Below are 23,635 nucleotides of genomic sequence, written 5' to 3' on the forward strand. Positions count from 1 at the left end.
CATGTGCAGTCATTTTTGAGAGAGGATTAATTAGCAAGTATGAGGGCGATGAGGTGAGACAGCGATACTCAGAGAAGTGGAAAAGGACGAGAGAAATGAAGAGAGAAGGTTTCACCTGGTTCTGCGATCTGAGATTTTTGTGCAGGAGTGCTGGGGTGGAACACTTCTCCACTTCTTGGCCTCCACCACCATTGCATCTGCGTCCACCAAACCAAAGCCGTACAGGTGGCTGACTGGGGAGAGGGAGAGGGCACACAGATGGGTCATTCAATCATCTGGTCCTTTATTGACACTGATGGCAGCATACCGCCATTTTAGGATACATTCTTCACATCTCTTGATTCAATTATTAACACTGCACAGTTTTTGAGTTCACTCAAAGTCTTGCACTGGGTGACTAAGCTTAGTCTGAACGGTCACAACTCATTGCTTTCACCTCTCTCGTAAGGTTTGAATGACTGAGTCAATGTTGTCTAAACCTGAAGGTCATCGGTAAAAATGCTGAAGGTTAATGGTATATAATACAGTACCTCTGTGTCCAGCTGCATTGGTTTTCCAGTCCTTAGCTTTCAGATGGACAGGACTGGAGGTCTTCACCAGGAGGTGCTGCACGTCCCGCCAGGTTATGAGGGGACTGAAAGACAACACTCCAAACACTTACATTTCAGCTCAATCAAACTGATTCCACTGAAAAGCATGCAACTATATCAAGCTTACATGTATGTATACCAAGCATGGAAATGTATACTAATGATTTTGATCACAGAAAAGAATAATAACCATCTACCAACAGGTCCTCCATATGTTAACTGGAAGCCTATGAAAGAGGCTTGGTTTTGTTGTGGATGCAAAGCACAGCTGTGTGGTATTTAAAAAGTCAGTTAGCAGAGACCCACACACAGAAGCACTCTTAATGCAAAGTATTTCACAACCACTGTAATTGCTTATCCTTGAGTGTAATTTGAACACTCCAATCTTCCCAGAGCCAACAAGTGCAAAGAGAGAAATAGGACGAGAAAAAAACAATGAGCGAGAAAATGAGAAACAGAAGGGGAGAATGGGAGAAAAACAAAGAATCCGAGAAGAACAGTACCAGAGAGGACTGCCTACAAAACAGTCTGCATTCATCTGTTCCAATATTCTGAGAATGTTGTTGTTGTGCAATGCCCCTGTTAACATCCAGTGCTAATTTACACAAAACACTGTATGAAAACTATGAGAACAGGGACAGACTGTGCTAAAGCATATTGAAAAAAACCTTTCAACAGAATAAAACTAGTTTATCTCTGTGAGCTCAACCGCTGAATTTCAGGGTATGAACGCACAAAACCAATTAAGCTCCAGAAACTTGACACATGGACATTAGTGCTATGGGATTTCACACTGAAAACGTAAATTCATAGGACAATATTGCCATGTATGCACTGTAGAGGAGCCAGTGATATATCCACAGAGTAATGGGATTAAAAAACCTCTGATGGTCCATGCAATATTCCCATTTGAAATATTATACCAATAAAAAAAGTTCCATGAAAAAGTCACAATGCAAAAGGGTGTATTCTGTCTCTATCGTATTGACATTGCACCAAACACATGAAAAGGACTTTTCAAGGACAATGATAAACTAAACTAAACTAAACTTAACTGAGACCTGAAAACAGACTCATCACAAACATTGCACCAAAACAAATAGAGAACAACAGCTGCCTTCTAAGCTTCCCAAAATCGACTGTGCAATGTGAAATAATGAGGAGAATTACAAGACAGCTCAGGGAGTCAGAAAGGCAAAAGGAGGAAGATATGTCAGCAGAGCATCTAAATAGATGGAGAGGAAGCCGATTAAGAGCAGTGGGGGTAGCAGTAATGTGTGTGTGGGGGTGTAATGTGTCTAGAAAGGAGAGAGAAGACATCTACTGACTTGGCCTCCAACGCGAGAGCGATGACCCCGGCCACCATGGGAGCAGAGACAGAGGTGCCAGTGTGCCCGTCCGTGCAGCGCTGCCGAAGATCTGTGGTCACCTGCGCCAGAGGGGACAACATTACCACACATACACACACACACACACACACACACACACACCATTACAACAAAGCTGAAGTCAGCTGATAGTGCTCTGGTTGTGCAGCGAATGCCAGTCCATGACTAGGTAAACTACAAGGGTGCACATACGTGTGTGTGTGTGTGTGTGTGTGTGTGTGTGTGTGTGTTTGTGTGTGAGACAGGGTGGTTGGGTCCCAAACTCGGGTGCTGTAAATCGGCAATGTTCAATGACCTGAACGTAAATATTTTCCTTTTTGCCCTTCGTAGCTACACCAGAACACCCAGAGAGATGGAGTGCAGCCACAAGCAGTGAATGTCAGAGCATAACCTGTGACTGATGACACCTGCCTGCAGAGGGTGGGGGTAAGGCGCTCGCCATGGCCCATCGCAGATGCACAGGCCCATAATGTCAGAGAAAATACAGCCGACACCAACCCACCTCTGCCGGGCAACTTGGCAAATCTCTGCTCTCACCTCACTCAGAAACAAGCCCATGAATGCCAGCTATGTTCCCAACAAGCACCAGCCACCTCATATTACCTCTGCCACTGACTGGAAATGAACTGGAGAGCGAGTGGGATGCCATGCGTCATGAAAAAGTCTGATGGATCAGATATGAGTTTGGGCTGGGCTGTGCTACGAAAGCACACTCTACATGCAATGGCACGAAGAGATTCTTCCTCAACAATTCCCAGAAGCACTCTATTTAAAATACAAGCCAGACAAAATATTGTTGTTGAATGGGATTACTACTTTTTTCTCCATCCCTCACTAGTTGATATTTATTAAGAGAAACAAAGCAAACGGAACATCTGAACCATATCATATCATGATATTTATATTGTCATCATTCCAGTAGAGAAAGGCTATCAATTTGCAGCATGAAATTAACTGTACAGGCATGATAGATAATGGTTAAGTCCTGGCAGTGCCAAAAGTCATTAAACACAAAATGACTTGAGATGGATGGTGCAAGACAGACTGCCTGTTTATGAGTCTGTGTGTGACTGCATGTTAGTATAAGAACAGGACAGATAAGATCTCAGAAACCAGAGACGGAGGCTTGTCTTCACTCCAACTAACTTTGTGTATTTGTGTGATTATGTTACTTGGAACACTACACATCCTCCTTGCATGTGAGTACAAGTGGGTGCAAGCATTCCATGGCAAAGACATTTATCAGCGGGCTTATTTTTTTTAAGGAGGAGGTAGGTCTGGGCGATACACCCGAAAACATTGTCATGATATTTTTTTCATGATAATCAGTTGTATTCCCATAAACTTGCACCTCACAGTCCTCTGCTTATTCAGTGTTTGTGCTCAAAAAACCCAGTGTTTGTAAACAGTCCTGACTCTGTAAAAGGAAACAAATGTGGCTCGGACCGAGCCAAAACAATCCCAGTCAATCAACGATGCTTCAGGCGCATGGAATGGAGTGCTATAATTTGATTGGCTGTTGAGCTCAAATATCAACAACCTTTCTCAAATCTGAAAAAGAATTGCGGACTGCATCTTTACCACTATATATATTTATTATTTTATTGAAGAGCAAGAGGAATAGACTGAATTGAACTACTTGACTATTAAATAAAACGCGTTCTGATGTTTTATCGCAGGGGGTGACAGCACCTCAACACTGTAGATTGTTTATGGCCGGTATCTTGACATTAAGAGGTGGCAGAACGTGACTGAAGACAAGTTGCCTGCTCCAATGGCTGGCAGGGGCTGAGATTATCAAATCCAAGCCGTATAGAAAGAGAATTCCGCCAACAGAAGTCAAATTTGCTAAACGATGTCATGGTTTATGGACTGCTAAACCGTTGCTTCTGTCCATCGTCAATACAAATTAAATTGAACAACGGGGCTACAGTAGGTTTAGCTGCAACAACTTCAGACAAATGCAAGCTCCAGTCACCATTTGCAAGCAATGGTTGCAATTTCATGAAGTTAAACCATTGTTTGGAATTTTTGAGCTGCTTCATGCACTTCCATACTGGAAAAAGGAAAAACACAGGAAACTGGAGTGGCGCTACTCTCTTTCTAAACAGTACAATCAAGAGATAATCAATTATCAATGAATATGATAGGCTGTTTCTCAGAGCACACTCGAGCTTTGCTTATGGAACGATTAATTATGTACTTTTCTGCATTTAACCAGCCAAACGTATCAAACTTTTTATCCCACAGTTTTCTTATTGCTATCGAGGATGTGTCTATCGCCATCCATATCATTATTGTTTTATCGCCCAGGTCAAGAGGGTCAGGTCCTGACTTAACTATTTTTCGGTCGTAGAATTCCCCACTGCTGTAGGTGGTAGCCAGGGTGGAGGAGCACACCTCCAGGTACCAGGGCTTGTTGCCATTCTCGGTGGTGCTGCTGATGGAGATGGTGTAGATGCTGTTGGTGTAGCCGTCGCAGGAGCAGTGGTCCCCTTGCCTGCCACCGTTACCTGAGGCCCACACAAAGATGGAGCCTAAGCCTTTCCGGCCCTGTGTGGTGGGAAAAGATAAATCAGCACCTGAAGGAAACCTCATTATGTCAGCCTTCCCACGACTGCCCTATGAGGGAGTCGATTCAACACTGGCAGAGGATACATTTAATTCTCTGTGTATCTTCCCCTTAGCAGCAGGGGGCTTTAGGCTCAGAACAATTGTGAAGCCTCTCAGGTAAGCTAAAACCATCCCCTCGTTTATGTGCAAGAGGCTTTGATGTGACGGCGACCCCCAAATGAACCGTGTTATGTTCAAATGACTGCAGCTTTCCTCAGATGGCCGTAATGACAGGGTAACCTGCACAAAGCAGGCATTTGCCAACCTTTTTAATGCCCACTTCAAAGGCCTGCTTGGCCAGAGGGCCCGGACCATCCACCGTCTTGCCGTCGTCATCGGGCCCCCAGCTGGCACTATAAATGTCAATGTAATCGGGTCTGATGCCAAGAGACTTCGCCTCCACAACATCTGTTACATCTCCATCCAGCATCCGAATGCCTGAGATTGCAGACATATTACATGTATTAACACACACACACACACACACACACACACACACATTATCACACACACACACACACACACAAAAAACAACAAACTCACCACACTCATATACACTGCATAATTGCAATCAAGGGCCTTTGTTGAACAGCTACTGCTGTGAGGATGCAAAGTACCACAGAGCCTAAAACAAAAGCAGCCGTGTTGAGCGTTTTAATGAGGAACTGTGAGTTTCACAGCTTTTTTTTCAGTTTTGTCTTTGTCTCGCGTAGTTTTGGCCGTAAAACAAGATGTCACTTATCAGAGACATTGAACAGCGATTCTGTTTTGGAGGCATATGCATCGTGCAGCAGGGAACTAGATTTGGGTTGTGTCCGAGCAACCCACTTCCCTGATGAGGCCGCCCTTCTGTTTCCCCACTTCTTTCTATCCCTACTGCCCTTCTCATTTCCCGAATAATGAGCTTGTTCCCAGAAAGAGAATGAGACAGACAGAGACAGAGAGAGAGAGACATGGGGGGGGGGGGGGGGGGGGGGGGGTATCAGGGAGGCAGAGGAGCTTCACAAAGTTCTAAACACAAAACTAATTACAACTCATGGCACACAAAGTCTGACTGTGTGTTTGGCAGAACAATTTCCATCAATTACAGACTTGCAAATCTTTTAGAATGAATTTGATTAGTTACTTTGAGCCCTGCAGGTGCATAGCACCCCCCATTTATTTTTGGCAGCAGCTGTTAGCAGTTTATTTAATCTCCTAAAGCTGGAGAGAAAATCTGCTAATGAGAGATAACAGAGAATTACTGAAATATACACCTGCAGCCATACAGCCTTCTGAACCAGCTACGAGTTCTGCTCAATGACTCAAGGTTCTTAAGCGATATCTCTGACACGCGGCTTGGGCATGTCTGTGCGCGTCTGTGTCCACATTTGAGAGCTGATGCTACGAAATCACTTTGCCTGGCACTATTTTTTTTCTTCTTCTCCCATTTTTTCTCCCAGTATGTACGAAGAAAACTGAGAAGGATCAATGGTTCTCTATCATGCCTTGCAACTTAACAAGCTGTGTTTCACTGCAGATTGATTTTGCAGGTTCCAAAATAGCACAGCACAAACAACTTTTTTCCACTCGGTGGCTTCAGAAGGAGTGAGGGAGTCATGTTTATATAGCTAATTATGGCAGGCAGTCATGTAGCCGGGGAGAACTGCGCTCGTTGAAATAGGAAGTGTTGCCCCACGTAATGAAGCCATCAAGGGAATTGGGTTCAATAACATTGACTCTAGCTCCGTTTCAATTCACCATCAGTCTAGGACTAAAACCCACATGCCTGCCACCATACTAATGAGGTTTAGGGGTCCTCAAAACATCTCAGATACACTTGTTCGAAAGACCAGATCATTGTGGTGTTCTATCAGATCCTTTTAGGAGAGAAAATATGTGTTTCATTGCTCCAGTGTTTCAGTATAGTCTGCGGTTTAAGGAAAATAAATAGTATTACTTTAAGCACACTTCTAACGGATATTTCTTAAATTCACCAATTTTCAAAAGACTTCCTACAAAATCTTTCAGAGAACATGACTATGTTATTGATGATCAACCTGGCAAACACTTCATCTGAGCATTAATTCACCTAGGAAAAATTCAAACAAGCAAAACTTCACACCCTGAAGCAACCAAACAAACAATTTGAGTGCAGTAACCCAAACAGCTTGGGATAATGAATTACTCCCTCTCACAGAAGTCAAAATTTTTAACATACTGGTAGAACATAATTGAATTCATGCCTTGAGGAACGTTATGAATTTTAAGGCTATGTGAGTCTACTGAAGCAACTGGAGCTGGATCCACAAGAGATATGATTTCATTGTACAAACATCAACAAAGGCATTCTCTCTGGCATTAGTTTGCATCTATAAATGTGATGAAATGCCTCCCCATTAAGCCCACCCAATAAACCTCCTGAGAACAAAATCTTAAATAATAAAAAATAAAAAAAACAATCAGTGATTCTGATGTTGTCGATCAGATGTTGGCTGCAAAGACACATTCCAGAAGTGACCAAAGATCGACCTGTTCATTGCCTTGTTTGAGGCCACACACATCCAGTTACTCACAGTTTCATCAAACAAAACCGATTACACATTTAACAATGCACACTACCAGTAGGATGCCTCTCCGAGCAAAGCCATATCCACTTAGGTCATTCCTGGCAGACACACTTTTTTTCTGAGAACAGCTGCAGATAAGGACAATACAACTGAGAGAACGCCATAAATCTCAAGTCTGACGACACGGCCCTCCCTCGCTCCCTCTCACCGTCTTGGAGTCTTTTGAGGGGCGAATTAACTGCTTATGAACGCATGATTGTCGACGTGTTCATAGACAGGCGAGATTAACGAGCAATGACTTCTCCCTGGCAGCGTGCGTCTCAAGGTTAATCCGGCAGAAGCAATGCTGTGAGCGAAGCGCACGCCTACCTCCTATGCGTGCATTGTAGGCGATGCCAACGATGCAGTGGGAGTTGTTGGCCGCGGCTGCCACTTCGCCAGCGCACCGTGTCCCATGTCTGTAGGGAAAGAGGAGGGGGTAGGGGGACGGGAAGGTGGGAGTAATTAGATGATGGATTTATACGTTTACTGAAATAGCTGGGTTTTGCTGCAGCTTTGCTGGGCAAGTTTGTGAAATACCTCAACACATGCCAGCAATAATGCAGACTCCTCCTAAGGGGAAACAATTAACAAGATGGTGTTTTAATGATGTTTTTTATGATATTTAAGATTGATATATCACTACAATACGATACACTTCAGCAGGGGTCGCCAACCCGTCGATCGCGATGTCGATCTCGGAGACCTTCCCTCTCGATCTCCAAAATTATTTTATTTATTTTTTATTTTATTTAAGTGTCTTCTGAAATGTTTTCCTACGGACTCCGGAAGACCACCGTCAGAAAAGATCTTTGCCTGATTCATGAACGCCTGAAAATGGGTTCTCATTGCTCCCAAGAATGAGGATTCTTCAATTGAACACACATTCTCTGCACCTGGATTTTCATACAGAAACGCCCTGCCAGCTATTTAAATCCGAGGATGTCTGTACAGTTGATGTGAACTTAATCACCAACTATTTCTCACAAATTCAGCCCTTTTCCCACTAAATACCCCTTCAAAAGCAGCTTGCACACTGCCCCGACAAATGCCAACATTCTCCAACAAACAACCACAGGTGGGTCAGTGTGCACCAGCAGTTGGCGTTTGTTGCTCATTGTTGGTTTAACAATTCTGACAGCTCGTTACCTTGAAATCTAAGCTCAACTCGTGTGCATAACATCTTCGAGCTCTCTTGGATTTCGTAGTAATGTTGGTTATCGGACAACGATATCCTAAGTCTATTTATAGATTTACGTTATGTATTAGCTCACCCAAACCAACGGTTTTCAAGACAGATTTTTGTCTACTTTAACTTCTACTGCAACTGCAACGTGTTTCTAAATATTAATATTAATGTGTATGGTGACACGTTACATGAGTATGTTTGAATTTATGTTAGTTATCAGCTGCTCCCACTTAGTTCCAATTACCGCGTTGGTTTTCGAAATATTAATATGCACGCAGCCTGCTTTTACATACTGTCGTATTAAAAGTGTTGGCACCCTCTGAGGCTGCATGATAATTTTCTCTGTCTTCACCAAAAAAAAAACACAGTGGTATACTATTCATTTTCCAGATACAGATATTCAGTGTAGCAGCATTTCATTGTGTGAAATGAAATCAAATGTGAAAAATAGGCTGTGCAAATATTTAGGCACCCTAATCATTTTAATGATTTGAATACCTGTAACTACTCAATACTGAATAATTGCAACACATAATTAGTCTGATTAGCTTGTTAAGCTAAATAGTCCATGGGCCCGAACCTGAAATTTCACATATCGGTACCATCTGGGTAGGCAAAGTCTAGTTTCTATTTTTTAATTGTTAAACATCCCTAGATCATGTTCTGATGTGATTACCCTTTCAGAGTGGCAGCTTTTTAGTGGATTTCACCTCTTGAACAGAGAGACCCCTATCAGACTAATGCGGAAAGATAAATGCCCCAGTCATCATGTGTAACTGTACCATTATACTATTAACTCGTCTCTATTGAAATAAAACCACCAATAAATACTTTTAATGGCCTCCTATGTACTTGAACGGTTCACATTGTCAATTTTATAAGGGTATTTAGTCTACTTTTGCAAAAGTGCACTTTCAAATAATAATATTTAGTGGTTCTCTTTTCAAATACAATATTAAAGTTAAATTTACCTAAATAGTAGTCCCTTAGCTTGTATATTATCAACCAAGGCCTCTAGGCCGCAATTATTATGATAAAGCTTCACATTATACAGGCAAACATGATACAGGCATGTCAAATAGTTTAGGTTCATTTTTCTTATTACCAGTCCTTCAAAACGCACATTACATGTAAAACTGTTTAATTAGTGGTCTGACAGTGCATATGTCTGGATGATGCTACACTTGTACACCATGCTCACTTAACATCAATTGGCATGTTCTTTGTAACAACAATACTGATGGTTTAAATAATAGTGCTATTTAACATTGTCTGTTAGAGAAATTAGAACTACAACTGTACATTTTGGGAAATATTGGGTCCACACCCTCAACCTAGGACTCAGTCACCAACATCTGAGTCTGTTAACTCGACAGTGGGTTCGTTCTCACTGGGTTAATTACAACAAGTGGCAGTTTGCACATATCTGTGCACTTCAGGCCATTGGTGAGACATATCCACTCATCCACTCAATCGCCACTTTCCCATCATCTTCGGTGCTCCACCCACTTTCCTTGGGATCTGGCATGGAGCGTTGGGTCTTAGCCTGATAGTTTGCATGCATTGCATTGCATGCATGAAGAGGCAATCCTCACACAGTGGGAGATCACTGGACTCTGCTTCGCCAAGTCTTGCACAGAAGAGTGGTGACGAAGGGTGTTCATATCTGTGCGGGTAGAATGCACATACATACGGCATGTGTTCTCTTGCAGTTCTTAAAAAGCTCATCCGACACATCCTAAGAACGTCAAGCTCACAGAAGGCCAGAAGGCCTCTTGTCAGACTTCAGTAGCTTCAAGGCACGTCTCTTCCCACGGCCTGCAAAGGCACTGATGGTGTCACAACCAATGAAGGCATGCATGCCAAGCAGGGCATCAGAGACACCACATCCTAGCTATTGGGTGAGTGTCAGCTTCTTCCTGGGAAGATTTGAGTTCTGTTACCTCCTCCATTAGTTCTTTGTTGAGTTTGAAGCAGAGTTCATCACATGTGACATTCAACACCTTGTTCTGGCGTTTTTCTCTGTGGGTCCCTTCCATTCATCGACCGACAATTTGATTAGACTTGCTTTGATGGAAGAACTGCAGAGCAGTTTCCTCAATTGTTAGATGTTGTGACCGGGTGCTATGTTCTTGAACTGAATGCCTAGGTCTGGACCTCTGTTGGCTCTTTCCGTGTCTTCTATGAATGTCTCTTTGTAGACATCATAGACAACATCAATGAGATGTTTCTTGGCTCCATCATGGAGGACCTTGGCTGGGGCTGATTCTGCCAGCTGTGTGAAAGTCTTGTCATCCCCTTTCATCTGCTACACCAAGCTCATCCCATCGATGATGGTTGTTGATGGTTCTGGGATAACGTCTACCGGGGCAACGCTTTTCTCAAGCTCTCTCGCTACAGCAGCTTTATTGGTGTTGCACAGAGATCCATGGCCATGGGGAAGAGCCAAGACATCACTCATGTGAAGCTGTCGGCGCTCGACCACATAACCCTCGCGTATATGAAATAGCAACCTTTTTTAGGCAAAAGGTCTCCTTAGCTAAGCCCCATGGTTCGATAAAGCACCCACATGAACCCTTTTTTCTAAGAGTGTACGTACTAGGCAAATGAAGTAGATCACATTCACCAGTGGCAGAATGAGAGGACCCCGTCCTGGCTAATAAAGGCAGTGAGTCTCCATTACGGAATAGGGAGCAGGATGTGGAAAAGAGCCCTTAAGGAAGGGCAGACCGATGAAAAAAATGCGTGACAAAGGCTTAAATGGCTGTATAGTTTAACCTTAAGCAAAATCAAACGTAATGTTTTCCAATAGTTGCAAAATTTGAGTTATATGAATAATTTACAAAAAATTGAGTTAATGACCAAAATTATATAACTGTTAAGATGATATTAGCACATGTGCGATCAGTGAAAACTGTAATATAGCCCAAAAATATAAAAAGCTGCTTTTGTGCAAGGGTTAACTTATCATATATTAATATACGTATATCAGTCCTACAAACAACTTAGTATAGGTAAAGTTTTGCCCCCTCAGATGGTAGTAATATGTTGTCTGGCCCATGGTCTAATAGGATTGATTTCTGTCCGCTAAGCATATGAGAGTGGAGTTAGTAACATTTACATATTTAAACATTATAGAGTCTAGAGTTGGCAATCATTTCAACAAATTTAAATTAATCCACTGAGACTAAATCAAATGCAATGAATGAGTACATAAATACATTGCATGTCCATCAACAACTTTATACAGTAGAAAATTAAAAATCCCCTGAAATGCAAATCCAGGGAAGTTCATTTCTAACACTGACAGCTGCCCATGGATATATCTTCCTACATGATGATGAATATGCAGGGGCGGATGTAACCCTCCTCATGGTCCAGCTTATCACAACATGCAAAGCGACCACATCCACGGAGATGTACAGCTAGAGTAGAATAACAAACATGCAAGTATGCTCTTAACAAAATACAAAACCCCTTCTCTGTACCCTTCAATGTCAGAGATGCATCGTCAGTGAAAGTAGGCAACTTCATCCCCTGCACCAAGACGCAAGCCGATTTTTTGAAAAACATGTTCACCCATAACTGGTCTAATTTAAGGAGCTTACATGGGCCTGAATCAGAATAAAGAGCATAAGGCAATAGGGGACTTTAAAGACCATCACTCCATGCATCCACTTCAACCCAGCTAAGGGTGTCCAGCTACCCCACTGTGCTACTGGTTAGTTAGCTAAAAAAAATAATGTGTGGTCCATGGCAGCCCCCACACAGCAGTTAAAAAAACCTGGCATCCCATTGGCTTCTATTAGCTGTATGCTAACGAGAGGAGACTGAATGGAAGGTGGAAGAGAATATTAAACGCCCAGACCAACCCCAGGCCAGGCACATCAGCAGGAGCACATCTAACAGGAGCACATGGTGACTTCACTGGTTCTCTTTTAAACGATTTTCTTGTGTTATTAAACCAGTGATAACCATCTGCACAAGATGCAAGATTCTTTGAAAGAGAAATTCATTGTTTTGTTTTTTAACTAAGGCTGTTGTTTGGCTTCTATGGTCATGACTGTGAATAATAACTGTTTTTTTCTGAGGTTTGACACTTTCCCCTGGAGTGCTGTTCTGAAGACAAATCATAAAAAACACCAACAAGGGGCACATTCAAACAGATGTTAAAATCAGCAGACTTTTTCTTCATACACAAAGTGTCAGTTATCTGTAATAAACACAATTTGCATAATTTGAACACAAAGACACAAAGCTGTTCAATTAACATTCATGGGCTTTTGTCAAAATTCAAAACCCTCTCATTAGGTAACAAGTCAAAAGGGCACTGCTTCTAAAAGCCGAATTAAATCATAACTGCACCAGATTCAATTTTCAATTTTTCCAATGAATGTGTAGGCGTCTACTAAGCTGTTTTCTTAATCATAAAAACATCCCATGTATTAAGCCGTCTGTGGTGTTGATGTCTCTAGCTGTGAAATAAATTCCTTCATGAAAAATACACTTACTTGTTTTCATTGCTGGAATCATAGCGAGGAGTAGGGTCGTGGTCATTCCCATTGACATCATAGCTTGCTAGTTGGTCCTGGAATTCAGCAAGGGAGGACAATACAAATCCAATTTACAGTAAAGTAACAACACAAGTGATTCAAACTATAGTAGTCTAGTCTTCATCATCACTTTCAATAACACATTTTCGCTGCATCTGAATTTCCTCATGGCTGTTGATGTCTATCAATATCGCTCATTTTGAAGATGGCGTCAGAGGGCAATAATGATCCGTATCAGACCGGGAGACAGGCGAGGAGGTCAATACGCGGCATGACTACTACTACATTGACCATTAGCCAATCAGAACGCTAGTACTGTCGTTGCCATAAAATAATTCAGAATACTGCTATCAGAATACTGCCATACTCCTATTTCTTCACCTTTCTGCCATCTAGCTTCCTTTGTTCTATTACAAGGTGTGATAAATTGCAGCCAACAGCAGCCATAACACGCTCTAATACTGGATGTCAGGGTGAGGAATGAAATTTATTTACGGAAAGGTTATGTCCTATAATACCCAGCTTTACAGGAAAGCACAGAGAGATGTTTTTTTTTCACATGCATTGTATGGTATATAGTCAGACAAAAGAAGGTCAAAGAGTTGGCAGACTCACATAGTTTTGGGCCAAATCCGGGTGGTTCCTCTCAATCCCATCATCCAGGATGGTGACAACTACATTTTTACCAGTGTAGCCCCTTTGCCAGGCTGACAGGATGTTCATTTCGGAGCGGCAGCGGCTGTTTTTTTCGGTGCAGTGCTGATGGATGAGAAGGACAGCGTCAATGTCAGCTTTAGCAAGAAAGTGAGAGAAGATATTTTCTCATTCTGCCCAGCCTTTATTGCTATGTGACCTTCTAGAACAATCAGCTTGTCACTCAATCGAAGGGTATAAACCTGTGAATTAAAATGAAAAAAAGAAAATCATACTTCAACACTATGTGTGTGTGTGTGTGTGTGTGTGTGTGTGTGTGTGTGTGTCTTTGTCTGTGTCCTTGAATTCTACCTCATTTTCTGTGAGAGGATGCAGTTCAGAAGGAGGATCAGGTTTGCCCAATCCATCTGAATACATGTCTTGATCAATCATGCTTGATCAAAAGTTACTTTGGCTTCACAAGATGCTTGGTAAGAAGGAATAAAAGAAGCATCCCTTTGTGAATTATTTAAGTTTAAAGTTCAATATTATTTTAAATAAATATTTTACCTTAAAAGTGCAGCACTAACAGAACGGAGACGAGAACTAGAAACGATTCTGAGAACTTTTCTGAATTCTTGCTTTGATTCCTACAGTAAATCTAAGATATAAAACCATCACTTCAGTTTAGGAGTAGATAAAACTGTGTACAGATGTGTCCAACTCAGTGCTATAAAAGCCATCACACATACTACACAACTCTGAGTGCATGGGCAAAATATGCTATTGGCAAAAGACATTCTGAAGTATGTATTTTACCCTTCCTTTAAAAAAAAATGGTAAAGTGTCAACTGTAGAGTTACTCAAAAAGTGGGCTAGGCAGCCATGTGTATCCACAATAATCTGGAGTCTGGAATTCTGTAAGAAAGCCTGGAAGCCGAGATAACACAAAAGGTCCAAAGCTGCCATTTAAGCTACCAATAAACTATGGCATGAACTAAAACAAAAATGCATGCCTTTGATACCAATAATTATGTTTTGAAGATACAAACAGACATAAAATCACGTGCTTCTGATGTTTTGACAGTTCATAGGCAAATCAAATATACCACATGTGTACTGTGACGAAGGCCCTGGGGTACCAAATACTTTCAGTGCCAATCCCTTGTACTTCCCTCAAGTACATCTCCTTTAAAATGAAATCATTGACCCTTAAATGTGATACAAATGCATGAACTGTCTTAGCCCAAAATAAATAACTTCAGACCATGATGAAAATCTGCATCTCTGCAACTGAAGCCATATCTCTCATCGTTGGGAAGGGATTAATTATATTCAGTGTGAAGCTAACCATTTTAAATGATTTAATTATGTGTTTGGAATCCCTGGTGCAACTGAGAGCAGCAAATAAATGTTGAGCACAGAAGGAATACAATAAGTAGCTTTGGCAAATGATGTATGTGTAATACCAGTCAGCCAGTACCAGTTTTAGCTTTTTATAATGCAGTGACTACTGTCTCTCAACAGGTGTAGCTACCCCTCTCAAGTTAACTTAAATATACATGTACAACCCTTCCCATGAGTTGATTCTTAAATACACTGTCCTATTACACAACAAAACACTAATACTGGCTAATGTTTTGACTACTTTCAAAGTTGACTAATTTCATAATTGAAACCCCTTGAATAGGGGTTTAAACCATCATGGTGCTGAGTTAAGGCTCATCTTAAAAACAGCCACAGACAAGACAATTTCACACATTAGTACACACAAAATCCTCTTATTTTAACACTAATTAAGTTGTTAAATATCTGTCAGCACAATTGATGTTCATTAGCATGTTAACCATTATTCACAACTACTACACACACACACATACATTGCAAGCAGGGAATACAAATCTAAAATTTAAAAACAATATTGTTATGTTTTGTTTAAATTATATGCATGATATTTTGGCTGATATCTAGCTCCCCTGGGCTGTGTGTTATCTGACTTTCTAAGAACTAAAATCCACACAGCTGGAGCAACGCCCTGGTGGTGCATGCAGCAAGAATATGCAACAGGATTGTACTACTGCACTGACTAAAAGGCAGAGGAAACAAAAGAGATTCTGAGCATTTACTTACGATGTACCACATGTTAGACCACTTTGGGTCATTAAAATGGACAAAGTTGGGGTCATTCCTGGCATATCGTTTCACTCGTGACTTGACCACCTGCTGTTGAGCCCACTCGACCTGGAAGAGCACAAATCACTGTCATTCGGGGAGGTCACCTTGGTGGGGTGGGAAACAAATGGTTTCGTCTCATCACCCTCACCACAGCATATCTGCTCAGTTTACGGAACTGCAATCCCTGTGGACCAAAATGCGGATTTTGATTGAATTTTACGTTCAATCTTCTAATATCTTTAAGATGCTACTCTAGCATGTGGAAATATGTTTCTTACTTACAGGGAATAGGACACCTACTGAAAATATAATTTGCATGTATTATTGCAAGGTGTCGATGAGAAAGGATTTTCACACCTTAAGGTAAGGATCTATGTCACCCACTATAGGAATGTCTTATTATCCCCCTTTGAAACAGTAACATGACTTTCTGTGGACATGGCAACCATGCTCCTGTCAGGTTCGCCAGTGCATTAAGCCAGGTTCAACAAATCAATGCTGTCCTCGCACTGATAAAATGGGTTGCTTCGTATTTGTCACACCACTCCATTTGTACACATGGCTGGGGGCATGATATGATCGCGGTGCCTCCACAGCAGACTTACTGTAGACCCCAGCTCCTGGTTTTATTCCTCTAGAGACCTAGTCTGTCTGAGCGAGATAACCTCAGCAAGAGAGCCAAGTTTGCAGGCTCAGGAAACAGCCTGGCTCTGAATGCTTGGATGCTCTGTCAAATGAGGCTTCTAGAAAATCAACGTGTCATGATAATAAACAAAAGTATGAGCATTACACCAGGACATGAACAGCAATCAGATATTGTAGAGGTAAATTAGATTTCCAGTAGTGTTCCCCCCAGTGTTGAGGCAGATTGCTCACCTTTGAGTCCATGTGGATAAAACTGTGGGTTCCTTTAGTGGCAAAAGCTGATCTTCGCACCACTTTACTATGGTGAAAGTGATAATGATTTTCCAGTCCCCCAATCTAAGGAACACAAGAGAGGATTTAACCGAACACCATCACAACACAGTTTTACAGATCACAATGAAAATGTATTCTGAAGACTTCCGTAGAACATGATAAGAACATTCAAAGAAACAATGGGAGCATCCTGTGCATATGTACAGTCCACAAATGCACAAACTTGTCCAAACTTTAAATCAGCATTCACAAAGCAACTAGGACATAATTAAATCATTTTTTAGTTAACCATCGACTCAATGGTGTGAGGGGTGGCCGTGGTTTTGACTCACAGAACGTTATTGCTGAAATGCAGATGACAAAATAAATGTAACAATGCAATCTGACTGCTGTCGACAAACAGTGCAGAAATACTTTTGAATATGAACATGAATAGAAAGGAATCTAGACTAGCTACAGTGGATCATCAGTTTACAGTTTATTTTGGTTAAAGTTTGAAAAATGGATGATGAAGGAACACAGCCCTTCAAACTGAATATAAAGGAGGTTTGACTTGTCAAAAATCCACCATGAAGACTGACTTGGCGATGGCAAGTGTGAAGATCACAAATGGGACCAAGGCTGGCATCATTAACAACTGTGCATCTCAGCCAAAAGATCATTAACGTAAGTACCACTGGAGTGACATTATTAGAAGGCCAATTACTGCCGTGGTAGCTCAGACTTAAGGATGACCATCTCCTACACCTCACCTCTTCAACCTTATTGGTACACATCTCATTACTAATTATTTAGACATTCAACAATCGAATTATGCTTGACATTTTAGAGCTTTTTCAAATACTTTACCCGCACAACACATGAACTACCGCATGCATTGGAGTAATCTTACCAGTGTAATTAAATATCTTCGTTAAAAATGGGGCCTATCTGAAAAGTCTCATGACTATGTATTGCTCTCCGATCAAAGTGCACAATGTCCCAACAACACAAATGCAGCCAATCTCAGATCATTAATGACAATGTAGCCACTCAGTTGTTCACAAACCTTTTGGGCTATCAGACGAGAAATCTATGAACAATCTGGCTTTACAGATAGCATCATGAATCTGAAAAACGACATTAATTTGAAATGTACCTGTCCCAAATTCCTGTAACCATATTTTGAAGCAAGTTTATCTGCCTCTTCGAGTCCCCCTGTAATCCGCACAGCCCACTGATTTGTATACACGCTTCGAGAGTGCGATGTATGACTGACAACAAAAGTTGACAAAACCCAAGTAAAAAACAAAAACATATTGTCGATCGGCTTTATGATCTTGCTCTGACGTTCCGTGGAAACAATTGCATTTAACAATTCGAGATCAACGAGGTGTAGGCAGTCGCCAATATTCACTCTACGCAAGATATCTAGAATCACGTTGTCAGATCGAGATCCATCTGTCTTTAGGATTTCCAAAATCCTTTCATTCACCCACTGGATAAAATGTTGAGCATCAAAGTGTTAAAAAGTTAAAAGAAGTGACTATCTAATCCACAGTTCCACAGCGTGTCTTCGTTCAATAGCAGGTCGCATGTTGACTCGGAAAGTGGCAGTTCAAAGTGGAGGTAACTGCGGCTGGCAATTGTGGATAATCCGGACATCAAAGAGAGTGATACCAGATTTGACGTAGCGACGTACAGTGCATCTCTTTACGGGCCGGTGGGCACGGTTACGGTAACACGAGCGTGCTGACAGACAGATCCGTGCGAGAGAATTTCACAGTAGATTGTAGCAGTCGGCTCACTGACAGTGGTAGATAATACAGCACACTTCTGAACTGTATTGAGTCCACAATGCACTCACTAACACATACAGAGAGAGAGAGAGAGAGAGAGAGAGAGAGAGAGAGAGAGAGAGAGAGAGAGAGAGAAATGTACACATTTGTCAAAAATCTCCTGTAGCACTTATAATACCCAAATGTTCACTTAATTGTGGCTCTCCACGTGCTATGAAGGTACAAGACTGGATTGAAGAATTAAATCACATTAGGTCAACTGACAACAAGTTCTTCACTGTTACATTTCCAAACAGATCCATATGATTGCACAAAAGGACATGATTGTGTTTGCCTTCCTAGTCACATTTGCCTTGTAATTTTTATCTAGTCATGCAGGGATTCACGATTACAGAGTATAAACGACCAAAGATGCCTCTCATGACTGACTTTATGCAAATAATTATGCCCTGAAGCATTATTTCCCCCAAAATATCACACCCTTTAGTGATGCTTGTAAACCTTCGTATTATAAAATATGTCATGCAATATCTTTTTGCCCTTTTGGCTCTCTTCACATGTTTGTGCTTGTGAGTTAATCATCACTTAGTCATAGCATTTTCTTATACCATATTATAAATCCCAGCTGCTTCAACTGCCAAACATTAACCAAAAATGTTTAGTTTGGTTTGGTTTGGAAAAGTATATGTTGCAACTTGTCACAAGCTGTGTCTTCTTGACCAGATTTTCAAAAGAAAAGGTCCATCTAAAAAGACAAACAAACAGAAGAAAAAACACAGCCATAGTCTCTGAACTGGAAAACTGGAAAAACCTGAGGAAATGATACTCTGGGAGAGTTTTCCCACTACAGTGAAGCATAAAGCAAATAGGTGCATCAAGGTTAATGATTATAATGTTGTATCCATCCTCAGTCAAGTGTCAGTCAAAGATTTATAAATGAGAGAAATGTTACTTGAAGAAGAAGAAGAAGAAGGAAGACAAGAAGAGCAGATCTTATTCCAGTGTTCAGTGACAGTGAGGCAGGGGAGCAAATCTCCCTTTTGAAATGTCTAAATTTCACATCACTGAGGACTACTGGGCCATACACCTCCATTGTCATTGTGATGGCACAACAACGCCTCTACATTCTAAGGAAGCTGAGGAGAACCCAACAGCTGCAGAACCTTCTGGTGAACTTTGACCAGTGCACAGTGGAGAGCATCCTGACTGTAGTATTTGTAGGTGAAGAAAGGGTACACGAGACAGAAAGAAGGTACGTCTATTTGCCGTTTACTTAGAACTCCAATGCCGGTATACAGTTAGTGGAGTGGCTCATACAGATACCGTAATTACCTTTATACTATGGCCAACCTTACCGTAGAACATGTAAACTACTACACTGACGTACTGCATCACAGGAGCAGAAACAGAAGAAATAGAGCAGAAACACTACACCACCCACACACTGGAGTACAAGCACTCACTGAATTCTTTCTTTCTTTGTATTATGTATTGTTTATTTGTAGGGTTAGACTCTTTCGTTGTTGTAATTGTTTAAATTCAGGGAATTCAGGGTCTTGCACAGCTGTATAATGATAACAAAGTTTCTTATGTCTTATGTGTTGAAACTGGTAGTCTGCAGTGTAAAGTTAAAGGGTAGTGCTGCCATCTGCTGTTTGCATGATTCTTTGGTGAGTGCAGTCATTGGGCCGTTTACCAGCCTCTGTAGTTTATTCTACTTTATGTGACATTAGGCTTGTTTGTTTTGCGTCATCTCCCTTTCACTCCTACACTATCAAGAGGCTTGTTTGCTTGACATTTCAAGAGGCTTGTTTTTTATGTAATTTGCTTGTCACACTGGCACATTTGCTTTGACATGACATTGGTCTTTATAATGAACTTTGACCTGTGTCCTTATGCTGGAAAGTGAACACATGATGAAGAGTCTATAATGACCTTTAATGTGTCCTTTTTATTCTGACCCAAACTTCATCAGTTGAACCAGAAGTTTATTTAAACATCCACGGTTGGTTGGAGTGATAGCAAATTAAAACAGAGCCTCCTTTGACACCATACATTCTATGACATAAAGATTAGTGCACTTTAAAGACACATCAGCCATCCAGCCCACAGTGGCACAGGAGGGCTTTCTACAAGATAATTAACTCTCCTGCACTAGAAGAAAAAATCAATAAGCAAGCAATGTGCAAGGTCAATCAATGTTTGTAATAGAGCAACATTTGGAAATAAGAGTCCTTTCTGTCAAACTGCCAGTTGTCCTGAAATAAACCCATCTTCCCAGTCTTTAGTTCAGTCTAACTTAATTTGTATTTGTACCGAAATGTGGTGGAATGCAGTAAGTGCGCCATAGCGAGGTAAGTGCCATACAGAGGGTGTACGGGAAGAACCCCACAGCCAAGATGGCATAGCATTTTCAGGATTACATTTCTCTTAAGACCTTCTCTTTGCTTGTTTGTGGCCAGACTAGGCAGTGGTACAAACAGGCAGCGGGGAAACAGAGAGGCTTTTGAGAAACCTAAATGTGGACAAAATCTGTTGGCTTGAAAGAGGCTCAGAGGGGTTGCTTGGAGGTCGCCATAGGAACCCAGGCAGAAAAAAAAGCTCAAGCACACAGAAGGCCTGAAGCTGTCTGAGTGGAACAGACACCCTAAGCTCCTTGATTTACACCACAGCTTTTTGAATTCAGCAACCACGAGGGACATGTTTTCTCAAGAGAGGGAGAAAAAAAACACACAATATCAGTGCACACCACAATTTCAGCAGTCTCAGACTTCAAATTGTTTTATGTCAAAGGCTTCAGCATGAAGCTGAGAGTGCATAACACCACCATCACAAAATACAAGATTAAATCTCCTCTTGACACCTCAAGGACACCTCAGGCATGTGCGACACAAGTGGCACGTTGTACACAAAACATATCTGCTTTGAGCAAGCAGCTGAAGAGAATGTGGCTCCAGGAGCTCAAAATCCCACTTTCCTGTGACACCTACATTTGTTCAGTGGCTCATTTGCATAAGTCTATTTATGTTTGTAATGGAGATTTAAAATGGGGCTGTCCTCCCTGCTAGCGGGGATAAGCCTGTCACACCTGCAGCAGGAAAATACAGTGCAAATAAAAGCGGGCTCCCTTAACCAGAAGATAACTCACTTAACTCACTTTTAACCAAAAGAGAACTCACTTAACTCATTTAATTCACTTTTAACCAGAAGAGACAAATATACAATTTGTAGAAGGTTAATTTAGTGGTGAAGCATAACATTTGCGTACAGATCAAAACGAGAATTTTAGTACTGTGTAACAGGAATTAACATGCTATGTGTTTGGCATTCACTATGTACATTTACAATTGCAGGGTGTAACTAGCTAAGAATCATGACTATATACTGTGGCAATGCAATGGAATTTCACAACTGTCTTTGTATAAGGAAATTGCTTGTGTTTTCTGCCCAGTATGATGCATAGGGAGAGTTACAATATAAGGTTTCTTAGAATCAAATGCTATTCAATTTGCTATACAGCATGTTATTTTGCATGCATCTTCATGCATCTTGTACCAACACTGACTGATATTATGGCAGTGCAAGCATGCTATCATCAGTTATGCATGTACATAACCACACGCACACACATTAAACAGACAGGTTGTGTCCCAGCCCAATATAAGTTCAGATCAGGTTGTCAGGCGTGCCGGAGGCACTCACTGATTCCCATTTGATGCGCTTATTTGATTGATTCTGTAGCCCACACACCCCATCACCTGTATGACAGTGCAATTATAGGGCCTGCCAGCAAGAGCTACTCTGAGCATCTCAATGGCGCCTGTCTCTGATTTGGTGATAAGCAGCAGAATTTCTTTTGGGAACAATGCTTTTCAAAAAGGAACTTTTCTTAAAAAAAGATGAGAGCAAGGTTCTTATGGGTAAATTGATTGGAGCACAAGACAGGAAAACAAAAAAGTGATTCAACAAACATTCAACATTTTATTTTTGGCAAGCAGGAGATTGGGATTTGTACATATGTGAATCTCTCGCTGTGTATAAACCTTAACATGCACATTCGACATAACTCAGAACATTTTATATAATTATACTGTCCATTATATTGAACTACAATCAGTGTAATCAAAACATCTATAATTAAATTACATTCACTACTCAAAATGTTGACCAGCAGCATGCATGTAATCTTATAAATGTCTTGGTAATATTCTATTGCACTTCGCTTCTGAGGTACCTTTCTAATCATCTCTTTCCCCTGCAGTTAGGTATGTCACCATGGTTACAAACTGATAACTGGACTGCTGTAATTAACAAACAAGCTAATGTGTGAAGGAAGATTATTTACATGTCATGGCAAGGAGATCAAACTTCAAAATACCTATGTCCTAGCACATAAGCACTTAAGTTACCTCATTGGATTTTCTGAGGTGATGTCCCTTCTAAATCACTCTGAATGTTCAATTTGGGCTTTGATGGTCTGTTTTTTATGTTTGATACTGATGTGTCCCTTTTATAGATTTTCTTCAAGTCACTTTCTTCTCAAGCTCATATTTAAGACTACTTAACTACTGTAACATTACAATAAAGCACTACTGGTGCTGTCCAAAACAGAAGTCAATCAGCGTAATACTTCAAATATTGGATTTAGTATTTTTATCAAAATTAATTAAAACATAGATCCTGTCACATGGATTTACATAATTGTTTTTACTCACTTTCAGAAAACTTCCAGTGGGTGGTGCTGAAGTTTATATTTGCTGGCACAGTGTTGAGGGAAGTCTCTCTTCTGTAGGGGTGTGGGCCTTGTCAGTGATGTAGTGGTCTCTGGAGAAGTGGGTATACTCTTAATTTTTTTTAGGCAGCCCATACAGCACAGGATATTGAATGAACACAATATATTATTCATTTAGTCAGCACTGCGCTTCTGCAATATCATTACAGTAAAACATTGAACATGTGTAAGCATCATTCTATGATCATGTGACAAATAAATACTGCATTGCACTGGACTGCATTGCAATTATTTCATCCTTTAACAGAAAGTAAAACGCCTGCATGCATTCCTGCACTGAGCCCCGTCAAATGTAACTATAGTGTTAAGCTTGCGATGTGTTGTGCAGAGGCAGTACTTTAACAAGACCAAATTAGCAACTAACAATGCAGGGCTAACTATGTTCAACTAACCGCAGACCACAGCCTACGTGTTTTTA

At 41.1% G+C, this 23,635-nt stretch overlaps 1 protein-coding gene across 1 annotated transcript in view; it reads right to left on the reverse strand.

Moving 5' to 3' along the window:
* Positions 1-17,944, reverse strand: part of pcsk6 (proprotein convertase subtilisin/kexin type 6) — a gene marked incomplete at its 5' end in the record, with an annotated part of 31,440 nt that extends 13,496 nt beyond the window's left edge. The window contains 11 exons of the mRNA XM_080843226.1: positions 116-233; positions 531-634; positions 1,919-2,019; positions 4,319-4,531; positions 4,857-5,029; positions 7,510-7,598; positions 12,880-12,956; positions 13,537-13,680; positions 15,685-15,795; positions 16,606-16,710; positions 17,786-17,944. Coding sequence (XP_080699352.1) covers positions 116-233; positions 531-634; positions 1,919-2,019; positions 4,319-4,531; positions 4,857-5,029; positions 7,510-7,598; positions 12,880-12,956; positions 13,537-13,680; positions 15,685-15,795; positions 16,606-16,710; positions 17,786-17,944 — 1,394 coding nt within the window. The remainder of the gene's footprint in view (positions 1-115; positions 234-530; positions 635-1,918; positions 2,020-4,318; positions 4,532-4,856; positions 5,030-7,509; positions 7,599-12,879; positions 12,957-13,536; positions 13,681-15,684; positions 15,796-16,605; positions 16,711-17,785) is intronic.
* Between the last annotated feature and the right edge of the window lie 5,691 nt (positions 17,945-23,635).

The sequence above is a fragment of the Sprattus sprattus genome (assembly GCF_963457725.1).
Source record: "Sprattus sprattus genome assembly, chromosome: 8".
In the NCBI taxonomy this organism is placed as follows: Eukaryota; Metazoa; Chordata; class Actinopteri; order Clupeiformes; family Clupeidae; genus Sprattus; species Sprattus sprattus.